Genomic DNA, 24,700 nt, shown 5'->3' on the forward strand with positions numbered 1-24,700 from the left:
TTGCCACTATTGTCAGACTATTTATTGCACTTTCATAAAGTGTAGCAAGACAGCCAAATAAAAACAAATTAATTAATATATGATACAGCTCAATTATACAGGGTGAGTCATGAGGAACTGTACATACTCGTACCTCTTATAGACCCAAACGAACTAATTTTTTAAAGCCGGACCTAATTTTTTCTAGTTTGAATAAGTCAGTTGATTAAGTGGTAATTGTAACGATTGACCAAAATAAGAGACACATCGATCTAACCGTTCAAAAATTATGACGAATACAAATTTTCTTTCAAAATGCGAAACTCGCCCTGTATATTAAAAAACAATGGGAGCAGACACTTTTTAATGGTCATTTGTTATTCCCCACAGGAGCCTCTATACAAGGTAGGAGTATGTACAGTTCTTCATGACTCACCCTGCATACCCTTCCTCTAAAACATTGAAGTTTATTAGGTGGCTCTAATAATATGATCACCCACTGTAAAACTATCATAGCAAAAACTATCTTACGATCAATAGCAACATGTGGCGTAGAAACATGGATCATAATAGCAAAGACAATAAAAACCTTATCATAAACCTTATCAATAAACCCCAATACTTTTGAAAGAAATATATTGAGAAGGATATCTGCGACAATGATATATGGAGAATAAGGTACAACCACAAGTTGTATCAATATTACAAAGAACACTTTATAGCAAATTATGCAAAAATAAAAAGATTGTACCGGACAGCTCACCTTATAAGAATGAATAGTGACAGAACACCTAGTAGAACGCTTAGTGAAACTATGATGGGACGACGGCCAATAGTAAGACAACGGAAGAGGCAAGAGGTGGATATACGAAGTGAGAACCAATCATAAAAAGATACTAAGGGTGGATAACTGGAGGAAAGCAGCCAGAGGCAGAGATATTTGAAGGCGGATGCTGGGGAAGACCATGTATAGCTAAGAAGTTTTCATTATTTATTTCTTTTTCTTTATTTATGTATTTGTGTATTTTTAAACATTAAAAAAGTAAACGATGTTAAGAATAATAAATAAAAAATACACTAATCACAAAAAGTATCTTATAATTTTTGAAAGAGTGAAACAGAAAAAAAAAAGTTTAAAATAATTTCTAATTTTTAGCAGCATGTTGTAATACTATCGTGTCCCTTAGGTGTCTACAAAACCATTACATTTCAAGTTGAAGCGTGTTTTTGCCGAAAAAAAAAAACAGTAAACAAAACGTTGTTAAGAGAGAATATTTATATTGGACATCTTTATTCGAGAATTTGATCTGGGTATTTCTGCTTTATTTTTCAATGAGGAGGTGTGTTCTTACAAAAAATGAATAATTTAACGTCAGAACAAGCAGCTCAAATTGTAGCTTTAATTGGAGATGGATGATCGCAGCAATATCATGCTGATGTTAAGGAAATCCACCAATCCAGCGTTTCAAGTGCTTTAAGAAGGTATAGAGAAAGTGGAAAATACACAAGAAGGCCAGTTCTAAGACTTTCCAGGTGCACGATGCTTTAAGAAGGTATAGAGAAAGTGGAAGATACACAAGAAGGCCAGTTCTAAGACTTTCCAGGTGCACGAACCTTGCAGGTGAACGTTATTTACATCTGCAGACTTTGCGTATACATCATGTTATAGCTAGACAACTGCGAACCACTCTGCGCTGTCAGAATTTCAAAGTGCATATCTTGACTCATCAGTAAAAAGAATATTAGCCAAGTCGTTAATATAGCAATAGACATTTTTTGGTGCAAACCCTAAATGTCCCATATGGTATGCCCTCGTTAACATCGGAGCATTAGCAGGCATTCTGACAATGATTCGAACTGTACTTATTCGAACATTACGGGCTGTGGAAAGGTCATTTCGCAGTTGTCTTGCTATTATATAATCTGGACGCAAAGTCTGCAGATGTAAATTACGTTCACCTGTAAGCTGTGTGTACTGGTCTTCTTGTGTATCCTCCACTTTCTCTATACATTCTTAAAGCACTAGAAATGCTGGATTGGTGGATTCCCATAACATCATCAAGATATTGTTGCTATTGTCCATCTCCAATTAAAGCTACAATTTGGGCTCCTTGTTCTGACGTCAAATTACTCATTTTTTGTAAGAACGCACCTCCTCATTGATAAATGAAGCAGACATAGTGCACAGATCAAATTGTCGAACACAAATGTCCAAAATATATCTGTATCCCGGAAGTAAAAGGCACTATGTCCATTTTTGTCAATATTGGGGTTATACTGCAGTAGTTATAATGAGCTTTTAATTCTCCACACAGAGGTATAGAGCATTATGTCCTACTTTATAAAATAATAAAAATATGCTTTTTCTCATGAGCATTTTCCAGTGCGTCACAGTTTTTCGATTTCTTTCTAACGCATTAAATTTTATATGACAGAAAAAAAGGCACGTCGCAGATTACTTTGGTGATTATTCCAAGATTCCAAGAAAATCCCGAAGAATTTTTTGCAATACAATATTCAAAACTCCTTTGTTTTTTAATTGCTAATCAAGCGTGCGCGACACTATTTTCCACCGTTGCATGTGTATACAGTATGGTGCAAATGAAAGGAATAAATTCGTTATTTCGTAAACCAGCTACTTTAAGGAAAAATCCCGAAAAAGGTCGATTTTTATTTTTAAATTATGATATTATGGCATATATGCTATACTAGTGACGTCAACCATCTGGGCGTGATGTGATTTTTTAAATAAGAATAGGGGTCGTGTGCTAGCTTATTTGAAAGGTTCTTAAATTCTCTATTCAGTAATATAAACATTTACATAATTATTTATACAGGGTGTCCAAAAAGCGTTTTTAATTAAATTATTTGAAAAAAAAGAAGAATGTATGTAATTTATTTATTTCAAAATATATTTTACTGTTTCACAAATCAGAAAACAAAGTTTATTTCACAAATAAACATTGCTTTTCGCTAAAATTAAATGTTCAAACTTCCAAGAGGCAGGTGGCTGGCGGGAGCTGGTTTGAACATTGAATTTAATCGAAAAGCAATGCTTATTTTTAAAATAAACATTTGTTAGTTTGCGGGTAACAGTAAAATGTATTTTGAATTAAATAAATTACATACATTCTTCTTTTATTTCAAATAATTTAATTAAAAACTTTTTTAAACACCCTGTATAAAAAATTATGTAAATGTTTATATTGCTGAATAGAAAATTGAAGAACCTTTCAAATGAGATAGCACACGACCCCTTTTCTCGTTTAAAAAAATCATCGATTACGTCATCACGTCCAGATGGATGACGTCACTAGTATACCATATATGCCACAATATCATTAAGTAAAAATAAAAATCGACCTGTTTCGGGATTTTTTCTTAAAGTCGCCGGTTTACAAAATAACGAATTTGTTCCTTTCATTTGCACCATACTGTATACACATGCAACGGTGGAAAATAGTGTCGGGCACTCTTGATTAGTTATTAAAAAACAAAAGAGTTTTGAATATTGTATTGCAAAAAACTCTTCGGGAATTCATCAATCGATGTCTAAAGAATATCTACCTACCTTGGCAACGTTCCAATTTTCAGTTTTTCACATAGTTTTTGAGGGTTAAAATTTTTCAATTTTTAATCGCTTATATGTCAAAAACTATCAACTTTAGAGAAAAGTCACTAAAGAGCATTTCTGTTTGGAATGATCCAAAAAACCATGGGAGAAAGTATTAAAAATACTTTGTCCCATGCAAAAAAAAAATAATTTTAGGAAAAATACAAAAACAAACGTTTAAAAAATGTTTGACCCACTTTTGGTCCTGGCAACATGCAAATTTGTTAAGAGTGGCCCATTTTGAGTAAGATTGTGTCAAAAACCCGAATCGGAATATTTTTCCTAGCGGATGCGCAGTGGCTTTCTGGACTACCAGTATTAAACAAGCAGGGTAAAGTATTACACTTTACCCTGTAATGTTTGTCATGAAGGAGAAACAAATTAAAGTTTAACATTGTTTAATGGATTTTTAGTAAACATCTAGTACCCTGACCCAAAAGACCTTGAAGAGGTAAACAGCACTATGTCCACTACATTGTGTTATAATTTTTTTTTATTAAAATAAATCAAGTTTATTATCACAATATGTGTTAAGTAATACAATTTTGAAAGTTAACAATCTGAAGAATAAATTAGACAAGGGACTGTGACATAATGTATATTAACATACATCCTGTGAATAAAGAAACACAAAAATAAACTTAAAATGCTTCTCCTGTAAAATTACAAATTTGTGACATAGTGCCCTTTACCTCCAGCATGCAGATATATTCTCTTTTAACAGCGGTTTGTTTACTGTATGTATTTATTTTTGGCAAAAACACGCTACAACTTGAAATGTAATGAGTTTGAGTATTACAAAATTCTGCTAAAAATTAAAAATTATGTTTTTTTCTGTTTCAGAAATTATGCGATACTTTTTGTGATTAGTGTATAATAGGTACATCTATCACAATCGTCATTTCTTCTACTATATTTTGATCTTCGAAAAGGTGAGGTGGTTTTTTGATCTGACTCTTATTCTTTATTTTTGATTGCCCTTTACCTGCTTTTGATTAATTTTGTTTATTTAAAAATGAATTATTTATCCTTTATTCTCTAAGACTAAGTACTAAACGGACTTGGCACGGAAAGTTCGTAGCTACTGGTTGATGAAGGGGTCTCCTTTTCTTTTCTTTTGACAGGTTCGGCATCAGGGGGTCGATGAGACTTCATATGTGCACTACGACTTTTGATTTTTGAGAACACTCTGTTGATAAAGAAAAATGTTAAAATTTATAAAAAAAAATATGGGGTCCAAACGAGTATACTTGATTTTACAATAACTCATAATATAGAATCACAAAAAAAAATCATAACATAGCTAGGATATTGTGTTATTTTTTTATGGTGACAGCTATGTTGGAAATAAATCACAATAGATACATATAATTAATTGTTAATATTTGTAAATTTGTACAATAAATATATAAATGTACACAACTTTGTATAATTTATTAAAACATTTTCACGGTCTACCACCAGTCATAGTTTTGTTAGTTGGTGTAAACTTTCCTCCAATTAAGTAAATAGTATATTTTATAAACACAAGTAACATTTTTACTGTTGTCGATATTTTTTAAACATAACAGCAAAAATTGTCTAAAACATGATAGGTACACCTTTTCATTGGATTGGACCACCATTTTACTTAATAATACAGCAAGTATAGAAAAAGAGTGAGAATAAAACAAAAATTTAAAAAGCAGCATAGGAGAAGGAGTTTTTATTATGAGTTAAGATATTGAAGTACACCCAGAAAAAGTTTTTATAATATCTAGCTATACCTAAGTTTAAAATGTGTAGTAAAAACTGTAAATTTAAAGTGATAAGAAGAGCAAAAAGTCTATTAAGCAGAATTGGGATAAAGTATAGAACCAGGTAAATATCTTTAAAATGAACAAGATACTACTCAATTTTGTATGCGACTAGAATGAAATAAAATCACTGATGATTATTTTATCTCGTCACCGGCACCGTCAAATGGCACAGTCAAAACAGCCCCGTCAAAATAGCCCGGATACAAAATAGCCTCGACAAAATAGCCCGTAAACAAAATAGCCCCGACAAAATAGATCGCACACAAAATAGCCCCGGTCAAGACAGCCCCGACTATAACTTCCCCAATAAAAAGTTTTACCTTTTAACGAAGTATCATTTAGTTTAAATCACTATTCTAATTGAAAGAAAAACCACAATTTAACTTAAAAAAGTGACAAATACACAACAAACATGAGTTCTCCGTATATCACAAACCTACCCATACTGACACAACTTATACACAATTCATCATCCCATCCTACACAATACAAATTAGCAGCCTACCATAGCATGATACATAGACTGACAGAAATTCCCATGACAAAAATAATTTCGAGATAGAACTAAACATCATTAAACAAATAGCAGTAAACACCGGCTATAACGAACAAACAGTTAACAAAATTTTAAATCAAAAACTTCATAAGAAAGCCCTGAAATTAGTGTATCCACCACCACAGAGAGAACCCAGTACTTTCTGCTCTCTCACATAAACTGGCAAGAAAACAACCAAAATAGCCAGATACATAAAAAAGAAAGGAATAATACCAGCTTTCAGAAATAACAGCAACTTAAGCAAATATATTAAGAACAATAAAAGCCGAAAGAGAAAGCAACTACAGAGTGGTGTGTACAAACTAACTTGTGGTGACTGTCCGAAAACGTACATCGGTCAAACTGGCAGAACTTTTGACAAACGGATAGCAGAACACAAAAGGGCTTTCAGCAATAGAAAAACAGACACTTCTACATACGCACTTCACCTTCTAGATCATAATCATTCTTTCAATGAAGAGTTTCAAATTCCGCATATCCAAAATAAAGGCCTTAATAGCCAGGGAGGTAGTGTCAAATTTGACCGGAGCATTTTAGCATGGCTGGTTTCTTATTATTTAGGTAGGTGTTCCAAAGCTTATTAACAAATGATGTGTCAGCTGGCCCAAAACCGGGGATTTTAGGCAAGAAAAGCTAAAATATGAAAGTTGATGGACCAACGCTACAGCTTAAATGTCAAATATTTATATACGTTACTCAGAACATTCAATGGACTCGCTTACTTGGCTCCTACGTTTTACTCAGGAGATCGGGGTTCAAATCCTGGCGCGGAAAAATCTTTTTGTTTTTTAAATTGACATTTTATTTTGAAAAATATTTATTTTTATAATACCACGTTTTTATTATTTATACGAGACAATATAAAAAAATCTGTATGTCTTTTATTGAATCGCAAACTATGCATTTTTGGTCATAATATTATGATTGATCTTAATAAGCAAATTTGTTGTACATGAACCCCTGAAGGTTCCTGAGTTGGTAAGACCAACAATCTAAGTGAAAAGGGAGATATTATTTGTTATTTTTTTGGACAAACTGTTTTTTCTTAATTCTATATGTTGTAGAACCGAAAGATACAACCCTAAATTTTCACTTTTTTATGACCAACCCCCATGTTTTAATAGCAATCTAAATATTTCCCTATTCTCTATAATATATAAAAATGAATCTTTGTCTGTACCTATGTCCCTTATAGAATCGTAAACTATGCATTTGGTAGAAAAAAGTATGGGTACGCAATATTTTTTAGTATTTTTTGGCTTTCTGGTAATTTTAAGTATTAAACATTCAAACATTATTTAGTTTTAGGGCGGTACGAAGTTTACCGGGTCAGCTAGTTAATAATAAAAAAGTATTAACTCTTTTAACTCTATTAATTATTAAGTATATTAAGTATATATTATTAAGTATTAACTCCTTCCTGGGTTCATGTAAGTACAAAAACTTTGCTTGAGGTCATCATAATATGATTAAATGCATAGTTTACGATTCTATAAGGGACATACAGACAAAAATTCATTTTTATATGTTATAGAGAACAGGGAAATAATTAGAGTGCTATTAAAAAAATGGGGGTTGGTGATAGAAAAGTGAAAAATTAGGGTTGTATGTATCTTTTGGTTTTACATCACATAAAATTATGCAAAAAACAGTTTGTCTAAAAAGATAAAAAAATGTCGGGCGTGGGGTGGGGAGGCCAACCCCCTTTTTCACTTAGATTGGTCGTACTAACTCTGGAAGCTTCAGGGGTTCATGTACAACAATTTTGCTTATTAAGGTCAATCATAATATTTATGATCAAATGTATATATGCTATTTCATAAGTTCTATGCATAATTCTATAAAAGACATACAGATTTTTTTTATATTGTCTCGTATAAATAATAAAAACGTGGTATTATAAAAATAAATATTTTTCAAAATAAAATGTCAATTTAAAAAACAAAAAGAATTTTCCGCGCCAGGATTTGAACCCCGATCTTCTGAGTGAAAGGTAGGTGCCAAGTAAGCAAGTCCATTAAATGTTCTGAGTAACGTATATAAATATTTGATATTTAAGCTGTAGCGTTGGTCCATCAACTTTCATATTTTAGCTTTTCTTGCCTAAAATCCCCGGTTTTGGGCCAGCTGACACATCATTTGTTAATAAGCTTTGGAACACCTACCTAAATAATAAGAAACGAGCCATGCTAAAATGCTCCGGTCAAATTTGACACTACCTCCCTGGCTATAAGCTATCTTTTTTAGAATCTATGGAAATTAATAAACTGAAAAATACAGATATAATTCTGAATGACCAACTCGAGACAAACAGCTCCCTACTCCTCAACCTCTTCAGTTAGAGACTTAAAAAGGCAAACACATTGTAAATTATATCACTTGAGAAAGGCAGTCTGCCGAAACAGCTGTAGTCACATAGTTGTAAATAATAAATTTTGTGGAAGTATAGACAACAAAATTTTCAGTGTTTTATTGTGAGAAAAAATGTTGTTGCTTAGTAAAAAAAGCTTCTAATGATTTAATTTAATCTGACTCATTCATATCGGAAATTCAGACATATATTATACATTTTACAGTAGAAGGCTTTAAAATGATATGGCCAATATTTGTGAGTTGCGTTCATGGGACTAGTTTATTGAAAGATAGTTCATTCGATTACATGAAATCAACTTTAACTTAAGAATATCCGTCACAAAAAAATCATAGCATGTGATTCGTCTTTAAAAAGACAATATGAATAAAATAGAGGATAATTACCACTTTCGAAAAAATGTATTTTTAAGGAATAATTTCATGACGAAACTGAAGGGAGCTTTTTTGTCGGGACTATTCTGTCGGAACTGTTTTGTGTGCGGGATATTATGTCGGAACTATTTTGTCGGAGCTTTTTCGACGGGACTATTTTGACGGGGTACCTATTTATTTTTTATTATTTATCCACTTCCGGTTTTTCATTTTAAAGATAGATAGTTGGTTCTATATTATGTTATCCTAACTCTGTATAGAAAAAAATTATATATTAGAAATTGAAACAGCGACTTAAAAAATGGAGTTAATTCGTGATAAAAGAAAACAATTTTTCTCAAAACATTTTTCGGGGTATACAGTTTAAGTGCCGATGGCACAAATATTCCAGTCTCCTATATTTGTAGCAGTTCGATCGGCAATGACATTGTTGTGACTTGCCCACGTGCATATTACCTAAAATTATTTATCTACTTTCTATGTTCAAGGCAGCTGAAAAAAAAAATTATTTCTTTAAATATTACGTTTTCTAAAATAACTACTAAATTTTCAAATACGTTTGGTTTGTTTCCTTTGTTTTGTAAAAATTTTACTTAATATTTAGGTTTCTAAAGGATTGTACGGACATAAGTTTGTTGCCTTAACAAAGAATAATGTGAAGTCTACTGTTTTTTTGTTTAATATTGGCGCATGGTCTGTTACAGAAATCATTAAAATCAAGCTAAGATTCCTTAATGGTAGGGAGTCCAAGCCGTGATTTTGCGCGTTTCTCGAGCGCGTCAGAAAATCACATGGGAAGAAACCTTGTATCCTGTAAATGTACCCCTACCACAAATATATGGACTCTTAATAGAGGGGAGTGCGTTGGGGGCAGTCTGTAAAAAATCTATTCTTATAAAACTCTAAAACGTCAGATTCAGAAAAGGTAAGTACACATGAAGAACAGTGAATATTTAAGAAATCGGACGATTTGAGTGGGGCGTAAGGAAATAGGTTTGTCATAAAGTTTTACAAAAAAAAGCGAATATTTCACGAAATGGACATCATATCGAAAAACTAAAAAATACGTGTTCAATATTTTTCAAAACTCTACCGAATGACACCAAACACTACCCCCTACTAGTCCAGGAACCGAAGCTTTTCACCTCGCAATTTTTACAGAATGGATCGATTTGCTTGAAAATTTGAGAATAAGTAGTGGATAGTCCAAGGATCAAAATCTATATGATGCCGAAAGGCGCTTTTACTATGGGGGTGGTTGCCACCCCAACTCGGGGGTGGAAATTTTTTATTATATTTTGACCTCAAAAGTTGATAAAAACATTCATCCTAAGCAAAAATTGTTCTATACATTTTTTTGATAAAATTAATAGTTTTCGATTTATTCGCTATCTAAAGTGTTAGTTTTATATGGACCATCAATAAATATGGGATTTATAATATGGAATTAATGTTTTTATTTAAGATATTTTTTAATGTTGTTCTGAAGCTATTTCCTTGTGGCATTTTTATAATTAAGTATTTTATATGGGAAATAAGCCACAATTTTACTAAAAAAAATGAATTTATTAACGTTTCGAAGCCCAAATCGGGTTTCGTTGTCAAAATACAAAATACTACTAAAATAAACAAAAATGTTTATGCTAAGCAAAAAAAAATCTTTTAATAATTTATTTAATCTGACTCAATTATATTGGAAATTCAGACGTATATTATACATTTTAAAGTAGAAGACTTTAAAATGATATCGCCAATATTTATGAGTTGCATTCCTGGGACGACTTTACTAAAAGATAGTTCATTCGATTACATGAAATCAATCCCAACTCAAGAATATTCGTCGCAAAAAAAACATAGCATGTAATCTGTCTTTAAAAAACAACCAAATGCAACGATGACAGTAAAATTCTCGCGTTAGAGATTCCATAGTAGATCATGAGGGAAAACCAGGAAAAAACCTCGTGATACTATCCCGACATCGTAAGTATTTGGTCTTACATTTAATTTACCTTAAAAAAACGGGATAGTATCACGAGGTTTTTTCCTGGTTTTCCCTCGTGATTTACTATGGAATCTCTAACGCGAGAATTTTACTGTCATCGTTGCATTTGGTTGTCTTTTTAAAGACAGATTACATGCTATGATTTTTTTGCGACAAATATTCTTGAGTTGGGATTGATTTCATGTAATCGAATGAACTATCTTTTAGTAAAGTCGTCCCAGGAACGCAACTCATAAATATTATCGATATCATTTTAAAGTTTTCTACTTTAAAATGTATAATATACGTCTGAATTGCCAATATAAATGAGTCAGATTAAATAAATTATTAGAAGAATTTTTTTTGCTTAGCAACAACATTTTTGTTTATTTTAGTAGTATTTTGTATTTTGACAACGAAACCCGATTTGGGCTTCGTAACGTTAATAAATTCATTTTTTTAGTAAAACTGTGGCTTATTTCCCATAGAAAGTACTTACAGATATTTTTTATCAATAATTTACGATTCACTCAATTTTTGCCGTAAAAAAATTTTTCAAGCCAAGTTCTTGTGAGTTATATAACCTACAATTTCATATTTAAACATTTTTTCGTATCTCTGATGCTAATCGTTCTATTGTGAAAGAAAAGGCATTTTTTACCAAAGTACAAAAATTCGTTATTCGCTTTTGACTCCAGTTTTTTTAAAACTAATCAGTCTAAGCCAGTCAAACTTCTAGAATATATTAATAATAAATAGGTAATAAAGAAGAATGAATAAGACCAATGACTAAAAACACCGCTAACTTTAATTATTATGCTTCCAGTTGTATTTCTCCTTTTTTTTTCAAAAAAGTATATTGACTTTTAACCGTAACTTTTTTATTTTTTACTTAGAATGTTTGGTAAAAAAAATTGTGTAGGTTTTTAGAAGATCTATGTCTAGTAATATTAAATATTTTTAAAATCCTCAGTTTCAAAAAGAGGTGACTCAATTTTTCCTTTAAAAAAATTTTTGCAAGCCAGGTTCTTGGGAATTAAATAAGCTAAAATTTCATATATTTAAACACTTTTTCGTATTAGCTTTGGTGGTTAGCATGTTTGATTCAAGAAACACTGATGATGATCGGTCAACCGATTGAAAACAAGTTCTGTTTGTTTTATGATGTAGCCCTGCATAGGGATTTTAACAAATATACCTTTTATAAAGGATTTCATGGTTTTTTGTAATAAATGGTATACAGCCAACTACAGGAAATTTTTTCCTCGTGGATTCTTTTTCGTATCTCTAATGCTAATCTCTCTATTCTGAAGAAAATACCATTTTTTTCCAATCTACAAAAACTCGTTATTCGTTTTTAACTCCATTTTTTTTTAAAACCAATCCTTCTACGCCGGTCAAACTTCTCGAACCTATTAAAAATACATAGATAAAGAAGACCGAATAAGGTTAATGGCTAATTGTAATCAGGGTGGTGATTAGGAGGTTGCTTTCGATCAGTTTTTCTCTGAAAAAAATAGGGACTGACATTCTTTTCATTATAAATCACTTAATTTTTGTGCTAGAAACTTTTTTTTATTTCTAGAGATAGATATTTCTAAACACTTTAAATTAGTTTGAACAAGTTATCCTCGAAAAATGCATAGTTTTTCCGTCTTTTGACTTTGAATCTGCAATATTTAGCATTTGACGAAGAAGAGCTAACATATAATAAAGTATGGCTCGATTACCATTGGTCTTAAAAAAAATTAAAAAAACGGTTTTGTTTATATTTTTCAAAAAGTGCATTTTTGTAAAGTATAGTTGTTTTGATAAAACGAAAACTTTTGGAGCTATTAGCAGAAAACTTATTAAAAACATTGATTTTTTCGATATTAAACTAACACTTTCTATAGCGAACAAATCGAAAACTATTAATTTTATCAAAAAAAGCGTTTTTTGCTCAGAATGAATGTTTTATCAAATTTTGCAGTCAAAATATAACAAAAAAATTTCTATACCGAGATGGGGTGGCCACCACCCCATGGTAAAAGCGCCTTTCGGCATTATATAGATTTTGATCAATGAACTATCCACTACTTTTTCTCAAATTTTCAAGCAAATCGATCCATTCTGTAAAAATTGCGAGGTTTTGTCCTATTTTAAGCTTCATTACTTGGACTATAAAGAGGATAGGTGTAAGTTACCTTAAAATCTTAAATAATTTTTCCACCTACCTCTACCGAAAGTATTAGTATAAGAGCTGTGAGACATTTTTGAGTAGGTATTTTAGGCAACCTGAAAATTTTTCAGGTGACTCTTCTATGATAGCCTAATACAAAAATGCCGGTCTGGCTGGAGGGTAGCGGTTATTTTCCCCAAAAATCCCCCCCAAATTTAAAAAAAGAGTAAAAATTTTTTTACAAAAAAATATCATTGATATGACTTAAAAGTAAATTTAAATATTCAAATATAAAGAAAATAAACAGACAAGGCGATTTGAGGGCGATTTTAACTCTGCAAGATACTTGCATGGGCGCCCCAGGATTATTTTCAGGGGGTGCATCTGAACTTCAGAAGATTTCATCTGAATCTGTACATACTATTAATGAGTATAAAATATACAATTATACATGCATACCTATGTACATTCCTTCCGGACAGGGAGGTGCAATTGTTATTTTGGCAGGGTATTTTTTAATTTTAAATATAAATATTCTAAAAAAGACACGTTTTTTTTGGTGACATTATCCAATTGCCATGTGATCAAACAAATTACGCGTGCATATAAATGAAACCACTATAGGTAAGCAGCAGTGTGAGAAAGAGCTTATACCGATAGCTGTTTGCGTCCTCTGTTGTAGCTGAGCGAGTCCGTTCGCTCGAGAAAAATCACATAACCTGGCGATATCCATGTTGTTGTTTCTCGAAACGTTAGAGTAATTATTATATATTATAGTTTTTCAAGTAACTTTTTCTTAATTAAAGAAAAATAATACGTACTATACAATAGATTTTGCAAATATGATAGAAAAAGACAAATTTATTATTATAAATATATAGGTAGAAAAGTATAAAGCTATAAACTAAATTAATTCTGTGTCCGAATCTTGTACTTTTTCTTCAAATTTCTAATTGCAGCTTAAATGTTCATTCTCGTCTTCTTCGTCAGACTCTCCTCGAGACTCAGATTCCTCTTCTACATGATCTGTAAATACTTGTAATATGTATTTAGAATTAATTAAAAATAATCTGTGATTAATTAATTAAGTTGCTACGTATTCTCTGTCCTTTTATACAGAGTCGAAGCCTGGACAATCACGGGCGCATCTGAAGAAAGACTTGCCATTGTTGAGATGTGGTGTTATCGAATAATGTAAAAAATATCATGCACACAACACAACACACAGGGAAACATTAAGAAAGATGAAAAAGGCAAAATAAGAAATACTCAACACTATGAAGGAAAGAAAAATGAGCTAAAATAAATATACATTCTCTTCTTCTTCATCAGACTCCCCTCGATACTTAGATTCTTCTACCTGATCTGTAAATAGTTGTAATATGTATTTAGAATTAATGAAAAATTAATTAGTGGTTAATTGATTGAGTTGCTACGTATTCTTATTTATATAACCAATGCTTAATACTTTTCCTTATATAACCAATCACATCACGTTTTTTATTTCTTAGTATATGACCAAAGTAGCTCATGTTTCTTTCCTTCATAGTGTTGAGTATTTCTTTTGCCTTTTTCATCTTTCTTAATGTTTCCGTGTTTGTTACGTATTCGATAACTCCACATCTCAACAACGGTAAGTCTTTCTTCAGATGAGCATGTGATTGTCCAGGCTTCGACTCCGTATAAAAGGACGGAGAATACGTAGCAACTAAACTAATTAATGATACAACTATTTACAGATCATGTAGAAGAGGAATCTGAGTCTCGAGGGGAGTCTGACGAAGAGGAAGAGAATGAATATTAAGGCTCAGATGAGGAGTTTGAAGAAGAAGTACAAGACTCGGCCACAGAAATAATTTAGTTTATAGTTTTATACTTTTCTACCTATATATTTATAATAATAAATTTGTCTTTTTCTATCATATTTGAAAAGTCTATTGTAAAATACGTATTATTTTTCTTTAATTAAGAAAAAGTTACTTAAAAAACTATAATATATAATAATTACTCTAACGTTTCGAGAAACAACAACATGGATATGGCCAGGTTATGTGATTTTTCTCCTGCGAACGGACTCGCTCAGCTACAACAGAGGACGCAAACAGCTATCGGTATACGATCTTTCTCACACTGCTGCTGACCTATAGCGCTTTTCATTTATATTCACGCGTAATTTTTTTGATCACCTGACAATTGGAAAATTTCACCAAAAAAAAACCTGTCTTTTTTAGAATATTTATTTTTATTATTAAAAAATACCCTGTCAAATAACAATTGCACCTCCCTGTCCGGAAGGAATGTACATACATAGCTATGCATGTATAGTTGTATATTATATACTTCTTAATAGTATGTACAGATTCAGATGAAATCTTCTGAAGCAGATGCATCCCCTGAAAATAATCCTGGGGCGCCCATGCAAGTATCTTGCAGAGTTAAAATCGCCCTTAAATCGCATGGCCTGTTTATTTTCTTTATATTTGAATATATAAATTTACTTTAAAGTCACGTCAATGATATTTTTTGTAATAACAATTTTTACCCTTTTGTTTAACTTTGGGGGGGATTTTTGGGGAAAATAACCGCTACCCTCCAGCCAGACCGGCATTTTTGTATTAGGCTATCATGGAATAGTCAGCTGAAAAATTTTCAGGTTGCCTAAAATACCTACTCAAAAATGTCTCACAGCTCTTGGACCATATACTTTTCCGGACCTGATTGTAGGGAGCAAAGTTGTACTTTTCCTCCCTAGGGAGGATAAGTAAAAGTGACGTCATGGTATTTCATTTATGAAATATAACTTATTGACGCCCTGTACAATATCTAATTTCTATTACGTAAGTATCTATACATTTTAACGTTTATTTATAAAACACCCTGTATTTTGCAGAATGGTAAATACCAGTAAATTGTTATTTTGATTTAACAATGTTTACATTAATAATTTGACTTATATTTGACAGTTGACAGTTATATTGTACCTACTTGTTAGTTTTAGTTCTAATAAATTTTTTTGGTTAGTTACATAAATAAATTACGTAATAATGAAAAAATTACTTGTTATTTGAGTAAGGTGGAAAAACCATATGTATAACATTGGAGTAAAGTGCCTTTTCCTCCTTTGAATGATTACTGCCCTCCGCTACGCGTCGGGCAGTAAACTTAATTCTCAGGAGGAAAAGTAGTACTTTCCTCCCTTGTTATACAAATAGCTATTTTATTGCAGATTTGGATTCCTTACGTAAAAATAAGTAAGTAATTTGAAATTGAAAATGGTTAACCTTTTTTGATTTAACGAATTTTTACTCAAGACACTTTTTTATCAAATTATGGATAGATGGCACTATAATCGAAAAAAAAACGAATTTTGGAAATGGAAAATTAAATTAAAAATGGAAAATCCCCACTAAAATGGATAATTTCATGTCCCTAGGAAACATAGAACTATGTTTAAAATGGATTACAAAATTTGTGGAGATAGTGACAAAGACCATGCCAAGTACCTATAGAAAAACGTTTTAATTAAGTTTATTCGACGTCATAAAAACTTAGTTTTCCTTCCCCACTCCCATTTTATTAAATATAATAAATGAAGGGCTTACAAATTTTAGTGCTCTGAAATTGTCATGTTCATAAAAAATCCTTAAAATTTATTGCTAAATGATTATAAATGTGAATAAAGTTTGAACTTAGAATTCGTTAATAAAAAATATCTTTAATCATGCATCAAATTTTTCTCGTAAAAAGTTTATCTAGGCAATGTTTAGTCGAGGAAATGAAATATTTTGGCTCGCAATTTTTTCGTCCAGCATGGATTTACTTGAAATTTTCACAGAAGGTAGGGAATAGTCCAAGGATCATTTTCTAAATCATGCCGCTGTACGCTACCTTGGGGTGGTTGCCACCCCATCTCGGGGGTGGTAATTTTTTATTACATGTTAACCATGTAAATCGATGTAAAAAGTAATTCTAAGAAAAAAAGGTTTTTCACATTTTCTTCGTAAAACTAATATTTTTTGAGTTATTCGCGCTTGAAAGTAATAGTTTTTCGTCGAAAAAATCGAATTTTTTAGAGGGTTTTTTAGAATACCTCGAAAAATATGCATTTAGTCAAAAAAACTGTAGATATCAAAATTGTATCTTTTAGTAACACAAACTAAATTCTTTCCTATAATATCTTTAATGCCAATACAAACCGAGATACGACATGTTAAAAGTTAGCATTTCTCGTCAAATGCATAATTTGAAATACTCAAAGCCAAATAACGGGAAAACTTTGCACTTTTCGAGGAAAACTTAATTATCTTTTTTTCAAGAATACAATTAAACCTTTCAAATAATAATAATAAGAAATTTCTAACATGAAAATAGAGCGACTTATGATCAAAAAACTGTCGGTACCTGCTTTTCTCTACGAAAAAATCAGTGCAAATAACCACCTAACTACTCTCCTAACTAAAAATTGGTATTTACCTTTCTGTAATTTCTTGTACGTTTGTATTGTCAATACACCCAAGAAGTTTGACCAATTTAAAAGGCCTAATTTTAGAAAAATTGGAGTTTAAAATAAAAAAGATTTTTGGCAATTTCGCATTTTTTAAATTTTACTTCAAAATATCTCCGAAAATACTGGAGATACGAAAGATATCACACACGCCTACATTGTAGCTTTTTAATAACTAAAATTATATTATGCATAGATTTTCGTTACCGTGTATAGATAGCGAGATATAGCTGTTTAAAACCTCTATCTACGAGCAAACACCCACTTATTCGAGCCCTTTTAAATCCACTCCAATTACAAGCAAAAGGATATAACGGTATTTAATTGACACAGTCATATAGCTCTTCAAAATTCTACAAAACCATTTTTGAAAAAAACTTTTTATCGCCAAAAATGAAGGAGCTATGTTTATAAAACCAATTTTTTTTTTTCGAAATATTTTAATAGTCCGCTTATGGCACATTTTCAATGCATGTATAATACCACAGAACTGGTTCGTATACTGGAAAAACGATTTGTATTTGTACTTCTAAATATTTGTAAATTCGTATTTTTGTGTAAATAAATGTTTTTATAATTTTTTAATTCTACTTTTTTTTCTGTATAAATCTATTAAATTATCTACTTATAAAAATTGTAATGTTCTTAAGGGTGGTTTTTAAGGGTTGAAATATTATAATATATAATAATAATAATAGTCTCCCGTTTTATACCGCACGCGGCTTTGGGAGTATAGCAGGGTAGTCTGCTATATCTAGGGCCTACGGTATACAAGGAAGGTAAGAGTGCCAGTGCTACGCTTCAACCGCCTATTATTACCCCTGGTTTTACCCAAGGTACTCATTTTATTCAGGCTGAGTCGACCTGGGGCCTATAGACATTTTAAAAATGTCTAGTTGTTCTTGCCGGCGGTAGGATTTGAACTCCGGACCACCGGCATACGAGACAAGCACACTACCACCTGCGCTACGCCGACCCTTATATATGGAAATATTATAATATATCCTAAAGCATAAAAAATCATTATTTTTAGCCAATCAAAACCAAATTTTACCCATATTAAAGTTTACAATGTTTTTATATAATTTTTGACAATAAGGGTTAGTATACAAAGTACATCCCTAAAACTAATCGATGCCCTTGAGCATGTTATAGAATGTGAAGTACAGGGTGAGATGATCCTAATCCCAAATTTTTATGTAAATCGATGCAAGCCGAAATTATTCTTTTAGGATAAGTAACGTTTTATATATAGCTCCAACCAGGGTGGTTTTAAGGGTTGAAATATTATGATAATGTATCTTAAAGCATAAAATAATCATTATGTAACTAAAAAGAGCAAAATGTTGACAATATTAAAGTTAAAAGGTTTTATAATTTTTTAGAAGTAGTTTTTAGGGGTAGTTTTCACCCTTAAAAACCCAAAAGCGTACAACGGCTTACTACAGAAAATGAGCTAGAGGGTGAAATGAGCCTAATCATCCCAAATTTTTCTACAAATTGATTCTGGACGAAAAAATTGCGAGGCTTTGCCATTTTTTCAGTTTCATTTCCTCGGCTAGTTATAAATTCTAATGTATTAATTAATTATTTAAATACTCAATAAGTTAGTTTTCTATAAATATAACAAAAAAGTATCTGTCCACATTGGTCAATCTTTTGTTATAGTATAATAATACTCTAATTAGGACATTTTACAACTTTGTTGAACATAGAAAGCCAAACACCAAAACTCCAGTAGCTGAAAGAAGTATTGCACTAAATAAAGATAAGTCGCATGCTTGACAACAAAATACACATTAAAAAAGAAACGAAACAAAAAACAGATTTTCCCAGTAAGTCACAGGGAAAAGATAAATATGTGAAAGATTTGTTTATTGTATTATTGTAATTTTAATTTTGGTTAATTTATTATGAAATTGATCTGGCAGGCTTCATAAAGCTACATGAATTGGCCTATAATCCATCTTCAGGAGCTTCATTCCTGGGACAAATTTCCCGGGAAATCAGTAAAAAAATGAAGATCCCGATTCCCGGGAATTCTTACAGATTTCCAGGGATTTTTTTAATTTAATTTTAAATTATGAGCGCAGATATTATTAACTTATTAATAAATTACTAATAAATGATTCTGATACAATTATCTCTGTCTGCTTAATAATCATTTTCAACTATTCCACTTGAAATATTCCTTTTACAATTATATTTTATACCCTCCAATTTTTTCGTAAATCAGAATGAACCATATCGGTTAGCACAAATACTCTACTGTTTATGCGACGGATCTGATTCATTTTGAAGCATCCAGGAGTATAATATAAATATTTATTTTGAATTAAAATCATGTCTATCAATCCAAAAAGGTCATTAAACAAGAGCCAGCTCTCTACGACAATTCATATAAGCTGACCAGACATTTAAATAAAAATTATTCACTGCACTTAAAACCATCAGATCTACATCAACAGAAAGCAAATGTGCGTTTTCAACTTTAACAAATTTCTGTTCAAATAAAAGAGCCAGCCAGAAAGATCAAACACTGAACAATTTATGTTTTCTTAAAACATATTTCAATAATAAAAACAACGAAAATTCAGATTACACAAATTTATAATTTTCCTATTTTTTAAATTTTCTATAAAATTTTGAATTGTTTTTTGAATTTTTTAAAAAATTTTTAATCTTTCGCCAAATTTATACATTTTTATACTAAGTAAATCCATTGAAAAAGTATTAAAAAATAACAATTTCTTCTTTGTATTTTTAAATCCAAATTACCGATTCTCGGTTCCCGGGAAATCAAAATGGATCGGGAAGATAGAGCTCTAAGGGTGATTCATTTAGAGGTACCTACTTTTTTGGTGGGAATTTGATGGCAGATCGTGCATGACTCGTATCACTTGATGTGGCGATTTTAATCAGTATTGTTTAACATTTTATCCTGGAAAGACTTAGCTCGGCACCGCGTCTAGAAATTATGCAGCTCTATTACGAAGGCTAAGGCTCCACGGGCGAAAAATTTACGCTAGCAGTAGCCGTAAAACGAACTTAACGTTCCGAGGAACGGAATAGGAATAGCCGAATTGTACCGACTACAGGACTTGTGCGTAGTCGGTTCAGTTCGGCTATTCCTATTCCGTTCCGCGGAACCTTAAGTTCGTTTTACGGCTACTGCTAGCGTAAATTTGTCGCCCGTGGAGCCTTAGCCTCAGCGTTCATTGAGGAACGTATTTCGTGCGCTTAGAGCAACTTATGGTGCACATAATTGGCCTACCGAAAGCACAATTCGCTATACCATCAGTAAGCTTGAAATCCAGTTTTCATTATTGGTTAACACGCGACCAAATAGACCACATTCAGCACGTACTGAAGAATATATAGCTGCGGTAGCGGATGGTGTACGCGAAAACAATGAAGAATCGATTCGTTGCCGTTCCCAACAGCTTAGTTTGTCGTATACAATAACTTGGCGTATTAACACTAAGATCTTGGTTTAAAAGCTTAAAAAATTCAATTAGTGCAAGATCTGAATCCGGTCGATTTTCAGAGTCGTCACCGTTTCACTCGGTGTGCTCTTTCAGCTTGCAGAAGATCTTTTTGAAGATTGCTGTTTTCTAAAAAAAATTGTTTTCCGGTGAAACCCATTTTAGCTTAACGTGAATAAAGGAAACGCCTATAAAGAGGTCCAAGAGTTGCTAGTATATACCAAAAATATAACTGTTTGGTGTGGTTTGTGGGCCGGTGGAATCGTCGGTTCATATTTCTTTAAAACAGCGGCCGGTCAGAATTTTACTGTGAATGGAGATCGTTATCGCGCCATGATAACCGACTGTTTGGTACCTGAAATTAAAGCTCGTGGTGTCGACGACATTTGGTTCCAACAAAGTGGCGCCACTTGCAATACATCCCGTGAAAGCATGGCTTTACTGCGAGAACGACTCGGTAAACAATTTATTTCACGCTTCGGACAAGTGAATTGCCCGCCTATACACTGTGACATCTTACCTCTAGACATTTTCCTTTGGGACTACCTAAAATACAAAGTCTACATGAAGAAACCGACTACGACTGAGGTATTGGTGGCCAATTTAACTCGAGTAATTGGTCAAATACCAACCGAACTGCTGAAACGCGTCATTGAGAATTGGAACTTCAGAATAGACCATCTTTACCGCAGTCACGGTTAACATTTGAAAGAAATTATCTTGAAGAAGTAACTGTAAAGAATGGTTTATTTGTATGATAATAAAAATTTTTTAAAAACAAAAATTATATGGCATTTATTAATCTTGCGAATTCATATATGAGAGAGTCCCTCGAGAGATTCGGTAGTAGGCAATTAATAAAATTTTTTAGTGAATATGTAAAGATTGTGACAGTCATGTATAAGGGAGTAACAACTGATGATAGGACAGGTGTGGAAGAGACTGATAAGTTTCATGTGAAAGTAGGATTGCACCAAGGCTCGGTGCTTAGTCCTTATTTATTTCCATTAGAGTTGGATCAAAAAAACAGCGGAACTACATTGTAATATTCATGGTGATTATGTAGTTTAATTAGTAAAGCCTCAAGGGAAACAAAAACTAGAACTATGAGGACAAGCTCGTGAGGAATTATTGAGGTTAAGGCAGAATTATACAAAGTAGCCATAAGACCAGCTAGGATGTTATGTTCAGATCTTAATGTCATGTAGTTAAAAGGAAAGAGGAAAAACGCATGCACGTCGCGGAAATCAGTGACAAGGCACGAGATTCTTAGAGGAAGATTATTAAGATAGTTTGGTCATGTTCAAACTTGGGACTTTAAAAAAGATGGGAGCGAAAAATCAAAGAAGGAAAACTAGAAAGATGCTTGGGTAGAACATATCAATAAAGGGATTTTATATTCGAAAGACCCAAGATATAAACTTAAAATAATGATAATAACTTATGGTTGACCATTCTTTAAGATTGGTAGTGGTAATGGTTTCAGTGTAATTTTCAGATATTTTCCTGAGATGACTTTAGTGGAAAATAGTTTATTTCATCCTATTAATTATTTGTTAAAGTTTTAAATAGGTTTAAGTAAAACAGTTTCTATCGAACATTTGATGATATTATAAAGGACGTGCGTCTAATATAACTAAGGCGTACTTTACGATTTGGGTAATGCACCTGCTGAAAAAGATATTTGGAAACAGTATTGTCTCAAAGTCAAACAAATAAATATTCTACAGTATAACCCGAAACAAGCAATACTGAAACTGAAACATTGCAATTTTTCCAGCAGGACGGGGAAACTTGCCATACTGCTGTAGCAGGTCGTCAATTTCTTCAGGGACTTTTCCAAGCAGATTCATTTCACGATTTACTGACTTCTCATATCCTTCACATTCTCCAGAACTCAAATCTCCAGACGGATAGGCACATTTGGGGCATGGCTAAAACTGCCGTTTTTAAGCGGTCATTACAAACTACAACACAAACCATCGATGAATCATTAAAGGATGCCGTTAGAGCTTCGCGGACCTGAGACAACCCTTATAATATGAAGAGAAATTTTGAACATCCGTATGAAGTCTGTCTTGAGCGAGGAGGAGCACCTTTAGAACAGGTAATAAATAATATGTATTACCGAAAAAAATCTTAAAAAGAAAATGTAAAAAACTCCAACATCGAAGTAAAACAACTTTTATGTAATAGGTACAATATAAAAAAATCACAATGGATTGTATAAAATGTGCTCAGAACAAACGTTTTTGGACGTATCAGTCCATCATCAGTGAACTCATATAGTTGCTCACTAGCCCCAGAACCAAACAGAAGTTTTTTTTAAATAAGAAAATCTACGGTTTCGTTTTGATTTGAAGTTTTTTTACTTCGATGTTAGAGTTGTTAACTATATGGTATACAGCCAACCCAGGGAACTATCCCTTTTTAGAAAATAATATGTTGTAACAAATCGACCACTCCTACGCCGTCTATGTAAGAAATGCGTCGGTAAGGACCCAGAGGGCATATGGCTTTCCGGGAACTGGCCCAGTGCACCGTTGAAACAGATGTATTTACCTAAGAAAGATACAAAGACCTTTTTTTAGTTTTCTGTTTTGAGTTTAGTTAGCATCGACATTTTATAACGTATAGACGAAAATACACCATTTGTTTCGATTATCGTGATTTTCTTATAATCAACCCTAAAACCTGAGATAATTACCTGAATTGATCTTTACAATATGTATTTCTTAAAACAATAAAATAATTACAAGTTGAGTACTGTTTATTTTGGGCTATACTGTATTTTTGCACTTATCTGTTGTCTTATATTACAAACAAATCTTTCACATAAACAAAAAAAAATACCTTGTTCCGCACACTGGATGTTGTGTATTTTAGGAGTAAATAACGAATAGTATTAGCACGTAAGCAGGGGACGCAACACACCGATCATTTACCTTCGGTTGTTTTATGACGAATGTTGTACACTTACTTCCCGCATATTTTGCAGGGGTACTCTTCGGTTGAGTCTGGCGGACAGACGCTGGAGGAACTGACCGATACCGACCGCCTTTCCGTCGTAGTAGACGACGGCGTTGGCGAGTTTCTTGCAGTACCGCCATGTATCCGGATGTGACCATTCAGTGCGGCGCGGGAATTAAAGCTCTGAAAAGTTTGAAAAATACAGTCATGATAAATAAATCAACAAAATCTAGACGTTTTTACAATTTTATACCAATATTAGAAAACATTCCAAATTATTTTAATCCAAAACAAGGATTAGTACACTTTTTAACAGGACATGGACCGTACCCAACATATTTGTAAAGATTTAACTTAAAAAATGATGCATATTGTGAATGTGGAGAACTAGGTACACCAGAACATATAGTGTTACATTGCGAAAATACTATAGAAAATGAAGAACATAGAGAAATGAGAAGAAGATTAGAAAAAATTGAAATAAAAGATATATTACAAAATGAAGAATATTTTGCAATATTAAACAATCTAACAGAAATAATATCTAAAAAACAACAAGAAATCTATAATAATAGAAGAAGACAACAAATAATCCAACCCTGATCGATGAAGTTGAGTAAGATAAAGTTAAAATAAATAAAATAAAATATAAATTCAAAAATAGATATTTACAGTTATAATAATAATAATTCAATATAAAATAAATAAATAAATAAAAATAATAATTCAATAAATAATTCATTAAATAAAAAAAAAGACTACCGACTCTCTTCTGAAAATAGAGGGACTGTCTTTATAACTTAGAAGGGGGTTGATAGTACCAAAAATATTTTAACAAATGTATATTGTTTATTTAAATTTGTTAAATGTATTTGTTAAATGTAATTAATAGATTATGGCAAATTAA

General features: G+C 32.1%; 1 protein-coding gene across 4 annotated transcripts in view; it reads right to left on the bottom strand.

Moving 5' to 3' along the window:
- Positions 1 to 3,365: 3,365 nt before the first annotated feature.
- The window catches only part of LOC114339639 (serine-rich adhesin for platelets), a 1,513,912-nt gene continuing 1,492,577 nt past the window's right edge, over positions 3,366 to 24,700 (bottom strand). For 3 of the 4 annotated variants that reach the window (XM_028290316.2, XM_028290307.2, XM_028290298.2), the window contains 2 exons: positions 23,804 to 23,976; positions 3,366 to 4,781 (listed from right to left, as the gene is read on the bottom strand). In XM_028290316.2, the coding sequence (XP_028146117.2) occupies positions 4,637 to 4,781; positions 23,804 to 23,976 (318 nt within the window). In that variant the 3' untranslated portion in view covers positions 3,366 to 4,636. Of the gene's footprint in view, positions 4,782 to 23,768; positions 23,977 to 24,700 lie in introns of all 4 variants that reach the window. The other variant, XM_028290323.2, reaches the window with a different exon arrangement.

The sequence above is a fragment of the Diabrotica virgifera genome, chromosome 4 (genome assembly GCF_917563875.1).
Source record: "Diabrotica virgifera virgifera chromosome 4, PGI_DIABVI_V3a".
In the NCBI taxonomy this organism is placed as follows: Eukaryota; Metazoa; Arthropoda; class Insecta; order Coleoptera; family Chrysomelidae; genus Diabrotica; species Diabrotica virgifera.